At 48.5% G+C, this 12,098-nt stretch overlaps 1 protein-coding gene across 2 annotated transcripts in view; it reads left to right on the plus strand.

Annotated features, from left to right (window-relative positions):
- The window catches only part of CARD9 (caspase recruitment domain family member 9), a 113,939-nt gene that overhangs the window by 61,735 nt on the left and 40,106 nt on the right, over positions 1 to 12,098 (plus strand). For both annotated transcript variants that reach the window (XM_068249232.1, XM_068249233.1), the window contains exons 3-6: positions 3,392 to 3,529; positions 7,066 to 7,391; positions 7,789 to 7,968; positions 10,417 to 10,572. In XM_068249232.1, the coding sequence (XP_068105333.1) occupies positions 3,392 to 3,529; positions 7,066 to 7,391; positions 7,789 to 7,968; positions 10,417 to 10,572 (800 nt within the window). The remainder of the gene's footprint in view (positions 1 to 3,391; positions 3,530 to 7,065; positions 7,392 to 7,788; positions 7,969 to 10,416; positions 10,573 to 12,098) is intronic.

A 12,098-nucleotide genomic window follows, 5' to 3' on the forward strand; every position in this document is an offset into this window, starting at 1 on the left:
TTTTTTAGGTCAGCAGCAAAATATGCTTGTACCATCTGAATTTATTCTTGCAGGTTTGGAACTCATTCTAACATGTAACTGTTTTAGGTTTGAAAACACCTGGTTCAGACAATGTAGGGGGACAGCTATGGGCAGCTCAGCTGCCCCTGCATATGCTAATTTGTTTGTAGGATTTCTTGAGGAGACGCTGGTGTTTACGTCGCAGATGTACCTGGACCATGTAGTTATGTGGTCGAGGTACATCGATGACGTGTTCCTATTATGGAGGGGAGATCGGAAGGATCTCCTAATCTTCATTGACTATTTGAATTCACTGTTCGCCGGCATTGTGTTTAATCCAGAGATCTCTGAGAATTCTGTGCCTTTTTTGGATGTTATGATTATTAAAACTGAGACTGGGTTGGGCACTACATTGTACAGAAAGCCGACTGATCGGAATACTCTATTGATGTACAGTAGTGCCCACCCGAGCCATTTGATGAATGGACTACCTATTTCTCAATTTCTCAGGGTACTGAGGATTTGTTCGAGTGTACAGGATGCAAAGGGTGAAATGGAGAAAATGAGGGTTAGATTTCTTGAGAGAGGATATCCTGAGCGCATTCTACATGTTGCAATTGATAAGGCATATGCCATCTTTAATGGCACTACAACGGGACAGGTGAGGAATAGTGTTCCATTTGTGCAGGATTTTAATTCGAGGTCTTCTGTTGTAAAAAGATCGGTTGAAAAAAAATCTGTCTATCCTGCAGTCGGATAGGAATCTGAATCCAATGCTTAGAGAGAAACCCCTGCTCTCCTATAGGTCTAGCAAGAACATTAGGGATATTCTGGTACAGGCTGATCCATGTGAAAAATACTGCAAGAAACAATTTTCATTTTCTGAAAGGAAGGGTTGCTACAGATGTTTTAATTGTAATGTATGTAACTCTCTTATTACAGGTACCTATTTTACGCACCCTAGATCTGGCAAGAAATTCTATATGAACAATTATTACAATTGTAATTCTGAACATTGTGTCTATTTACTAAAATGCCCCTGTGGCCTAGGATATATAGGTAAAACCACTGGGGCATTTAAAGTAAGATTTCAACGTCACAGGAGTGACATCCGTGTGGCAATAAAGGCAAAGATGGAGGGTAAATTGCTTGACTCTACTAAACCAGTAGCGGTACATTTTGTGGAAATGGGTCACCGAGTCAGTGAACTTAAAGGTCTCGTTATTGACCATGTCAAAAAACCTCGGAGAGGAGGTGATTGGGACAGACTTCTCCTACAAAAAGAAACCTATTGGATTTATACCATGGATACAGTGACACCTAGGGGCTTGAATCAGTTCAATTCTTTTACATGCTATCTTGATGAGAGATAGTTTCTTGCCAAGAGATGTTAGGAAATAGATATATGTTGCTTAGTGATTGATTATCTTAATGATTTAATATGTGGCTCATATTTATGATATGTCCTATTTTTTGCAATGCACTGTTTGTTGGTTTTATAGGTTCCCATATGTCTCTTTATTCCCTCTTTGTTGCTTCCCTCTCCTTCCTTTCCCCCATTCATCTATATTGCTGCTCACCATACACATGCATCATCTGTGGCGCACCGCAATTTGCGGAGGTTGCGCCATGAGATGCATGTCTATGGACTCCCTTGGGGGGATCGCTCCGTTTGCCAGGACTGTAGTGAAGAACACTATGTCACAGAGTGTGTGGCTGGTCCCGTGGCGATGTGCCAGTTCAACGTGCCGTTTGTTGTGGGCTGAGGGGGGTAGCGTGGGTGTTTCTATGACAACGTGCTTTTGCACTGCGTCTAAGACACGCCTTCCAGCATGGCAGGTTATGACATGCGTGGTGGGGAATGGACCTTTGGATATTACGCTTGATCCTTGGCCACGCCCCTTCCGGTCCGGCGGCTCTACGTGCTTGGTGGGGAACGGACTCTTGGATCTTATATTTGATCCTTGCCCGCGCCCCTTCCGGTCCGGCGTTTCCTGGCTCCGACAGCGATACTCACATGCGAACAGCGCTGTGATTGGTTGTTGTAGGACCAGCTTCCCAGAAGTCCACGCTGTTATCCATCAACGGCTGGTGGCGGAGCGGAGCGATCCTCATGGCGGGAACCGGTAGCCAATCATTTTGAATATTTTGGTGAGTGACAGCTTTGAACCACAGTAACATTAGGATGAATTTATGCTTATAGCAAAGTCTGTAAAGAGACCCTTGTGAGGGCATGATACCAGTGATGGATACTATCTATTGATTTGTGTCTCATATGTGTATTTAGCATTGATCGCTCTATTGCCTGTTGTTTACATTTCCAATGAGGGGGCGTATTCTTGACCTCTATGGGCTGACCTTTTTTGTCATTTTTTGTATTTAATGTATTGTGCTGTTCACTAAGATGTTTGTCTGCACGTATCTGAGGAAGGGGACCCTGTGTGGCCCCGAAACAATTGTCATACATAGTGTTGACACATTATGATGGAATAAAATTACCTTTGGCTTATTTGAAAAGCTGGTGTGCGGACCTACTCTTGGACTTTCTGAGCAGGATTGACAGGCGGCCGCTACATTCACATAATGATTGGCGGGTGAAACGGTTATTGGTCATTTCGCGCGGTGGTTATCGCATGTGTGTGCGCACCTTAAAGCTACGTACACACATACGACAACGATCGTTTGTTGTGAACGACGAAAGAACTTTTAATTGACGAAAGAACGACCTAAGTAAAGTTAGTTTTTAAAAGTGTGTAACGATCTGATCGTTAGCACGAACGTTACATCACGTAAAGCAACTATTGCGCTTGCGCATAAAAATGAAAAATTCCATGGAGAAATAGCGAAATGCGCATGGCAAGCCGAGTACGAACGACCGTTTCCAACGATGTACTACTTTTGCAAACGATCGTCATTGGAAAAAATCCTCCAAGATAGATCATTCGTTTTTAACGATCTAGCTCGTCCGTCGTTATACTTCATGGTCGTTGGCTGTTTTTTTTTTAAAAGATCGTCGTTTGAAATGATCGGGGAACGATCGTTTCAAACGACTATAGTTGCATGTGTGTACGCACCTTAACTCTTTTACCTTTCTCTCCCCCACCTGACTTTATTTCCCCGTTATATTGGCACGTATCCTGCTGTTTGCTCCTTGTTGTGTGCGCTGTGTACTGACCCCTCCACCCCCGCATGTGTCCCCACATATATGTTGACGTGTATCCCTCCGTTTGCATGCTTGCTGCGTGTTGTGTCCGCTGTGTGTGTACTGACCCCCCCTCCCGCATGTGCCCCCCCACCTGACTATGTTCCCCCTTATATTGACACATATACCGCTGTTTGCTGCGTGTTGTGTCTGCTGTGTACTGACCCCCCCCCCGTATGTTTCTTGCAGGGGTGCTGCTGGACATCCTACAGAGGACGGGACACAAGGGGTACGGAGCCTTTCTGGAGAGCCTGGAGCTGTATTACCCCCACCTGTACATGAAGATCACCGGCAAGGAGCCGTCCCGCGTCTTCTCCATGATCATAGGTGAGTATACATGCGAGTGACATGTGTGTGCATGACGGGTCCATGATCATAGGTGAGTATACATGCGAGTGTTAGGCACCTGCAGGGGGGTGGTAAGGGTTAGGCACCACCAGGGGGGTGCTTAGGGTTAGGCACCACCTGGGGGGTGCTTAGGGTTAGGCACCACCCGGAGGGTGGTTAGGGTTAGGCACCACCAGTGAGGTCTTAGGGTTAGGCACCACCAGGGGGGTGGTTAGGGTTAGGCACCACCAGGGGGGTGGTTAGGGTTAGGCATTACCAGGGGGGTGGTTAGGGTTAGGCATTACCAGGGGGGTGGTTAGGCACCTCCAGGGGAGTGGTTAGGGTTAGGCACCACCAGGGGGGGGGGTGGTTAGGGTTAGACACCACCAGGGGGGGGGTGGTGGTTAGGGTTAGGCACCTCCAGGGGGTGGGTGGTTAGGGTTAGGCACCACCAGGGGGTTGGTTAGGGTTAGGCACCACCAGGGGGTTGGTTAGGGTTAAGCACCACCAGGGGGGTGGTTAGGGTTAGGCACCATCAGGGGGGGTGGTTAGGGTTAGGCACCGCCAAGGGGGTGGTTAGGGTTAAGCACCGCCAAGGGGGTGGTTAGGGTTAGGCACCTCCAGGGGGTGGTTTGGGTTAGGCACCACCAGGGGGGTGGTTAGGGTTAGGCACCACCAGGGGGGTGGTTAGGGTTAGGCACCACCAGTGGGGTGGTTAGGGTTAGGCACCACCAGGGAGGTGGTTAGGCACCTCCAGTGGGGTGGTTAGGGTCAGGCACCACCAGGGGGTGCTTAGGGTTAGGCACCACCAGTGGGGTGGTTAGGGTTAGGCACCACCAGTGGGGTGGTTAGGGTTAGGCACCACCAGGGGGGTGGTTAGGGTTAGGCACCACCGGGGGGGAGGGGTTTAGGGGCTCGGGATAGGTACTGTGTGTTAATGCTAAATAACGATAAGGCTTTAATGTTAAATAGCGATAAGCGACAAACAGATTAGCAGCAACATCGTGCTCCATTATTCGCAGGCTCCATTTTCAGATGGATCCACATGCGAGTGAGTGTGTGTGCGTGACGGGCGGCGGTAACCCGATATCTGCATGAGTTGTGTCCCCTATCGCCCTCAGTGTATCGGAAAGCCTATCTCCTTCCAGAATCAGAGAAGAATCCGCCGCAACTTGCCCGTCTCACTTTACTTCTGCGGAATACATTCTTTCATTATTGTTTAACGCTCCAGGGGTTTTTAATCGCTGATGTTTTGTTTTTTTTCCACTAACAAAAAAACCCAAGATTTGTTTAGATTAGATCTCAGGAGGAGATGCTGCAATCATCGGGATCAGTAAGGGCCCTTTTAAGCCCCATCTACACCGTACAATTTTTCGTTCAATTTGATTCACTGATTCGATTCGATTCAATCCAACATGTCCGATCGGGATTCGATTCGATTCAATTTGCCATTGTTTTGCAATGTAAGTAATGCCCATGCTTCCCAATGGCTCAGTTCACACTATACGCATTTTAACTGAAAGCTTTTTCACAATGCACTGCTATGAAGAAAGAGAAAACGCACAAAACGCATACTAGACAATAGGGTTTATATAAGCACCATACTGAAAAAAAATCTAATATATAAATATCAGGTTAGATTAGTGTGGAATCGCCATAAAGTAAAGGTGGCCATTCACTGATAGATTTGCAGCAGATTCGACTATCAGATAGATTTCTGTCAGATGCCTGTCAGATCGAATCTGACAGGAATCTATCTGATCTGTGCCACACGCTAGGGACAGATTTCCAATAGATTTCAGAATGTATTGCACCATTGGATCCGATGCAACTCTATAGGTGGCCATACACTCGTTAGATTAGCAGCAGATAGATCATCAGATAGATTTCTGATCTATCTGATGTGTTTAGGAACATTTTTTACTAGAAATAGATTTCCAATAGATTTCAGTTTGAAATCTATTGAAAATCGATCTGATGGCATTTTTTTGCCATCAGATTTCCTTTAGGGCCAATGCAAAATGATAAGAAATCTCAACAGATCGACCTAGATTTTCCAGCCTGCCCGATCAATTGAAATCGATCAAAATCAGCCGCAAATCGGTCGATTGGTCAATCGATTTGCAATCGATCCATTGATCGGCCAAAAATCGTCTGAGTGTATGGGACCCTTATGTGCCATCAATCAAAAATCACATCATGGCTCACATGAATATTACGAGGGACATCCAGAAAGGAACGGCCATTTTCATTTAAAACAATTAATTATTTTATTTTATTTTAGACACACTGGCTCATATGCAATTCACATTTCCTCCTAAGTTTTCACCTAGGTGATATTTTTAAACTTACAATAAAATGCCTTTAAAAGGGGACCCCAAGCAGTAGATAAAAATGAAATTGGTACTTACCTGGGGTTTCCTCCAGCCCACCGTAGGCTGCTAGGTCCCACGCATCCTCCTGGCTCCTCTCCCGATCCCACTGGCAACTTCACTATTGGCAACACCCGGGCCGAGCGTCGGCCCAACACTTCCTGAACGGTGACGCGCTGCGGTTTTCTAACTCTAAACCGCGCATGCGCAGGACCGTCACACTGGTTGCCGTGATAACGCGTAGCGAGCGGCATGATGACGTAGAGCGTCACCGCTCAGGAAGTGTTGGGCTGACACTCGGCCCGGGTGTCGCCGGTAATGAAGTCACAAGCAGGACCGAGAGAGGAGCCAGGAGGACGCCAGGGGACCTCGCGGCCTACTGTGGGCTGGAGGAAGCCCCAGGTAAGCTCCGATTTCATTTTTATCTACTGCTCGGGGTCCCTTTAAGCCACCAAAAAGCAAGAAAATACTCAAAATAATTTTTATAGTACTTTTTCAATTGCAAAGTACTAAAAAGTTATTCTAAATAGAAGATTATCTTTTAGGAGAAAACTCGCTAATTGCATATGGGTCCTTGTCATAAAACGCCTTTTAAATTAACGACAAGCAGGAAGATAGTACCGTTCCACCAACTTTTGTTAACGGTACTTTTTCAATCGTAAAAAATGCTTATGTTATTTTAAAGAGAATATGACTATAATCTCTTAGGAGAAAAAGTTCATTGCGTGCAGTTCGCTGTATCTTCTGATTATCTTAATCACATCCTTTATGCTAACATTTATCATATCTTTTAGAAGGTTTTCAATACCTTTGTTGTAGTAGCATCACACTCCTCACCTATAGGTTGGAGGGATTAAGAAGGGGCGGGGCTTCATGCTAATACTGCCGAACAAACAGTTACAGGCGTTCTGCAGTCACATGACAAGCAGTGCAGGGAGAGGAGAGGTTACCCTGACCTGAGATGCAAGTTACATGACACAGAAAGAATTATTGCATGGTAGACAGAAGCCATTGGCTGTTACTTTATGGATGACCCATATATATATATATATATATATATATATATATATATATATATATATATATATATCTATATATATATGTACATACATACAGTATAATGACTGTTACCTCAGCTTGTTCTCGGTCTTGTCTCGGGCACAGATACGGCCGGGGAGTCCAGCCTCACACAGCTACTGATGAACGAGATGATGAAGTTACAGCAGACCATCCAGGAGGAGAGGCGGAGGTACAAGGAGCTGGCTGCCGAGGCCACGGAGAAGGACGCCACCATCCGCCAGCTTCAGGTGAGGGACAGTGAGCTAAAGAAGCACCAGGAGAGGGTCCAGAAGATGAAGGAGGAGCGAGAGAACTTCAACAAGGAACTCAAGAAGTGCAAAGATGAGATCTACGAGCTGGCCATGAAATACGCCCAGCTGAGCGAGGAGAAGACCGCCGCCGTCATGAAGAACCGAGACCTGCAGCTTGAGGTCAGTCTACCATTATCTGATCCTTGTGTGCAGAGGGGGCAGCTACGGATCATCCACTAGGCAAACCTAGGCAGTTGCCTAAGGCCTGGGTAGAGTCTAGGGGCCTGGTGGATGCTAGCTCCCACCAAATCTAACTAAAAAAGCCAGGTGAACATCAGAGTGTGTGTGTGTGTGTGTGTGTGGGGGGGGGGGGGGGGGGGGGGGAATTGCAATTTTGTATGCAATGCATCATTTTTATTGAAAAAATAGTGAAGTCCATCGATTTGATTGTATGGTGTGTGGCCACCGTAAGATAGGGGATGCAGCCATGGCAGAGCAATGTGAGATTAGGTTTGTTTGATGTAAATCCCCGTGTGAATGTATGATAAACAAAATGATAAATGTCCGCGTCCTGCAGATCGAGAAGCTGAAGCATCACCTGATGAAGGCGGAGGACGACTGTAAGGTGGAGAGGAAACAGACGCTGAAGCTGAAGAACGCCATCGAGAAGCGGCCGGGACATGACGTCATCTACGAGCTGCAGAGGGAGAACGAATTGCTCAAAGCCAAAATCCAGGAGCTGGATAATCCGCTACAGGTGCGCCCACCTCCGGAACCCCTCCCCGGCACCCCCTTTATGCCCGCCCCCCTCCAGGAACCCCCTTTATGACCGCCTCCCTCTGGGAACCCCCTTTATGCCCTGCCCCTTTCCCCCTCTGGGATCCTCTCTATGCCCAAACTCCCTCCCCCAGAACCCTCCTTTTCACCTCCCCCCCCCCCCCTCTCCAGGACCCCCTCTATGCCTGGCCTAATCCTCCAGGGACCCTCTATTGTCATATATAGCGGCAACCTCTTCCAACATAGTCATGTCACTAAATGTCCCTCAGAGGAGCTCACACGCTAATCCCTACCACAGCCCAATGTCTATGTATGTATTGTGTAGTGTATGTATCATAGTCTAGGGCCAATTTTAGGGGGAAGCCAATTAACTTACCCCCCCCCTCCCCACCACTGTGGCCGCTGCTCTCCTTCCTGCCTGCTACCTCCTCCAGCTCCCCCCCCCCTCAGACTTTGCCGCCTGAGGAACCCGCCTCACCCCGCCTTATAGGTGGCCCGGCCCTGCCCTTATGTAGAGTGACCAGACTTCCCGGATTACCCGGGACACGTCCCGGATTCGGGGGCCGCTGTCCCAGGCTGCATGAGGTCCCGGGAAACGTCCCGCTTTCAGCAGCGGGACGTCCCGGCCTCGGGACTCTGGCCACTCTATACTCATGGACTGGCAGCGGCGTCTATAGACGCCGTGCCAGTTCATTGCCCACAGCCCCGCTCCAGCCTCCTGCTTCTTCCGGTGTCTGTTCCGACACCAGCAGGCGAGCAGGGCTACGGCAAGATGGCTGCCGGAGCCCTGTACTGGAGACTATTTGTGTCTCCAGTACAGGGCTTCGGGCCCCATCTTGCCGTAGCCCTGTCAGCGCAGGAGAGAAGAACAGCAGCAAGATGGTCCCGGGAGCAGCGCGCCAGAGGCCGGAGACTTCTGCCAGGTGAGTAAATGCTTTCTTTTCCAGGTGAAATTTTGCCCGCATTGCGTTTACTTTCTAGTGCTACCTCCTCCAGCTCCCCCCCCCCTCAGACTTTGCCGCCTGAGGAACCCGCCTCACCCCGCCTTATAGGTGGCCCGGCCCTGCCCTTATGTAGAGTGACCAGACTTCCCGGATTACCCGGGACACGTCCCGGATTCGGGGTCCGCTGTCCCAGGCTGCATGAGGTCCCGGGAAACGTCCCGCTTTCAGCAGCGGGACGTCCCGGCCTCGGGACTCTGGCCACTCTATACTCATGGACTGGCAGCGGCGTCTATAGACGCCGTGCCAGTTCATTGCCCACAGCCCCGCTCCAGCCTCCTGCTTCTTCCGGTGTCTGTTCCGACACCGGCAGGCGAGCAGGGCTACGGCAAGATGGCTGCCGGAGCCCTGTACTGGAGACTATTTGTGTCTCCAGTACAGGGCTTCGGGCCCCATCTTGCCGTAGCCCTGTCAGCGCAGGAGAGAAGATCAGCAGCAAGATGGTCCCGGGAGCAGCGCGCCAGAGGCCGGAGACTTCTGCCAGGTGAGTAAATGCTTTCTTTTCCAGGTGAAATTTTGCCCGCATTGCGTTTACTTTCTAGTGAAATGTTTGCCCGCATTGCGTTTATGTTCTGGTGAAATGTTTGCCCGCATTGCGTTTCTTTTCCGGTGAAATGTTTGCCCGCAATTTGTGTTTCTTTTCTGGTGAAATGTTTGCCCACATTGCGTTTCTTTTCTGGTGAAATGTTTGCCCGCATTGCGTTTCTTTTCTGGGGAAATGTTTGCCCGCATTGCGTTTTTATTTTGTACTGACATGTTGCCCGCATTGCGGTTATTTTGTGCTGACATGTTGCCTATTGCGTTTATTTTCTGGTGTCCGGGGTAACTGTTGCTGCATTTATTATTTAATGGTCATAGATGGCTATGTTTGCTCTTTGTGGTTACGGTATACTATTAGCATCACACAGTGTCTGCACACCCATGATGCAAAGTCTCGTTTGTCCACATCATGGCGTAAACACTGCTTTCTTATGCCTCGCTGTTACATCATTACGTTAGCTCCGCCCATACAATCTCGTGGCCACGCCCATTTTTCGACGCCCCGCAGCCCCCCCCCTGTCTTCATCGTTGCGCGCTCCTCAGTCCTCCCCACTTTTTGCGCGCGCCGCCCCCCCTCCCTGTCCCAGGTTGGACCCACAAAAATCTGGTCACTCTACCTTATGTGTCCCTCCCCTCCACCCCCCTTAGATTATAAGCCTATATGGCAGAGCCCCCCTCCCTCTGTGCTCTTCTCTGCCATATGGACTATATTTATCCCAGCATTGTTACATCGCTATCTTGTGTACCATTACATGCTGTCATTTCCCTGCGTGACATTGCTTCATGTTGTGGTGTCTCCCCTGTCTATTGTTAGCACTTTATAAATGTGGTTTATTAATAATAATAATAATAATTTAAATGAGATTATTTCTTTTGAACTGGTTTAGGACTTGCCAAAAGAGATAAGCGGGGAGAAGTCGCGGCTGTACATCCAGGGCTTGGAGGACGAGCGGCGGCAGGCGTTGGAGCAGTACCAGGACATGGTGAACATGGTGTACACGCTGAAGATGAGCCTCCGGCAGGCCGAGGACCTCAGGGACAGGGTACGGGGACTGTGGGGACTGCTCAAAATGAATGCAAATCATACACGCTTGATTTAAAGCCTGGAACCTATTAGAGCGCTTTTTTGAACACTTAGGGAGCGCTTTCAATCGCCAGCAATTTCCCTAAACGCTCTGCCAATGTAAATAAATGTAACAAATCCCACAGTAGCGATTGCGATTAGCAAAATCGCCATCGCAGGACATGCAGCATTTTGGGAGTGTTTGCGCTTCAATGTAAAGTATTGATGCGCTGGCAAATCGCGCATGAAGTGCTGTGCATAGCGATTTGAGTGCGATTTTACATTACTGCAAACTGTCAATAAAATTATGATACATTGAAAGGACCAATGAGAATTAAAATCGGTAATCCCAAATCGCTACACAATCGATGGCAAAACGCTTACACTTTTTGAAATCGCTCCCAAAAGCGCCGGAAAACGTTCATGAAATCGCTTAGAAAACGTTAATTAAAAACGCTAGCGATTTGTAGTGCATTCCAGGCCCGCTCCTCTCACGGATCTCTCATCCCAGCGCTGGCTCCTTCATTAGCTGTCTCTGACCGATGGTTCGTAGACTGCTCACTTGTGCCGCTGCGGGAGGCTTCGCCAATCTTCTGGAGCTCTCTGGCCGCTCCGTACTGCGCCTGCGCACAAAGCTCCTGGCCACGTGATCGCAAGCGGCACGGCCGTGCTCGCGCATGTGCAGAGGCTGCTACGGAGGGGACCCTGGGGGACAGGCCTGGGGCGGAGCTAGGGCAAGGGACACATAGCCTTCCAGGGGCTGGTAGAAACCCCAGGTAAGTAGATCTCATTTTCTTCAAAATGCCTGATACCTCCTTTAAAGTGAACCAGAGAGGAAGCACCCTCAGGAAAGGCTTTGCTCAGGAATCATTATAGCTGAGTCTGTCTTCTCTGATGTCTTTTCAAGCCCAAGCCTGCCCCCTTCTGGCTCTGCTATAATGACTCAGCTATAATGATTCCTGAGCAAAGCCAGACCGAATGCTCAGTGGGGGATTTTATCAGGGCTGGTAACAAGCAGGCTGAGCAGTGAAGGATGAAACAGAGAGCAGGATAGGTGTTTTCTCTAATGTTCCCACTGATATATATGGTAAATACATGAGAGTGCTTCGTCTCTGGTTCACTTTTAGGACCAGAGCAATTTTCACCACTTACCACTCCTTCCTTTCATTCGCCAATAACTTTATCAATACTTATAGTGTGTGTGCGTGTAGTGTGTGTGTGTGCATGTAGTGTGTGAGTAGTGTGTGTGCATGTGGTGTGTGTGTGTGTGTCTGTGTGTAGTGGATGTGTGTGTGTGTAGTGTGTAAGTGTGTGTGTAAGTGTGTAGTATGTAAGTGTGTGTGTGTGTGTGTGTGTGTATAGTGTGTGTGCATGTGGTGTGAGTGTGTGCATGTGGTGTGTGTGTAGTGTGTGAGTGTGTGAGTGTGTAGTGTGTGTGCATGTAGTGTGAATGTGTGTGTGCATGTGGTGTGTGTGTGTAGTGTGTGTGTGTGTAGATGTGGTGTG

The sequence above is a fragment of the Hyperolius riggenbachi genome, chromosome 8 (assembly GCF_040937935.1).
Source record: "Hyperolius riggenbachi isolate aHypRig1 chromosome 8, aHypRig1.pri, whole genome shotgun sequence".
Classification (NCBI taxonomy): Eukaryota; Metazoa; Chordata; class Amphibia; order Anura; family Hyperoliidae; genus Hyperolius; species Hyperolius riggenbachi.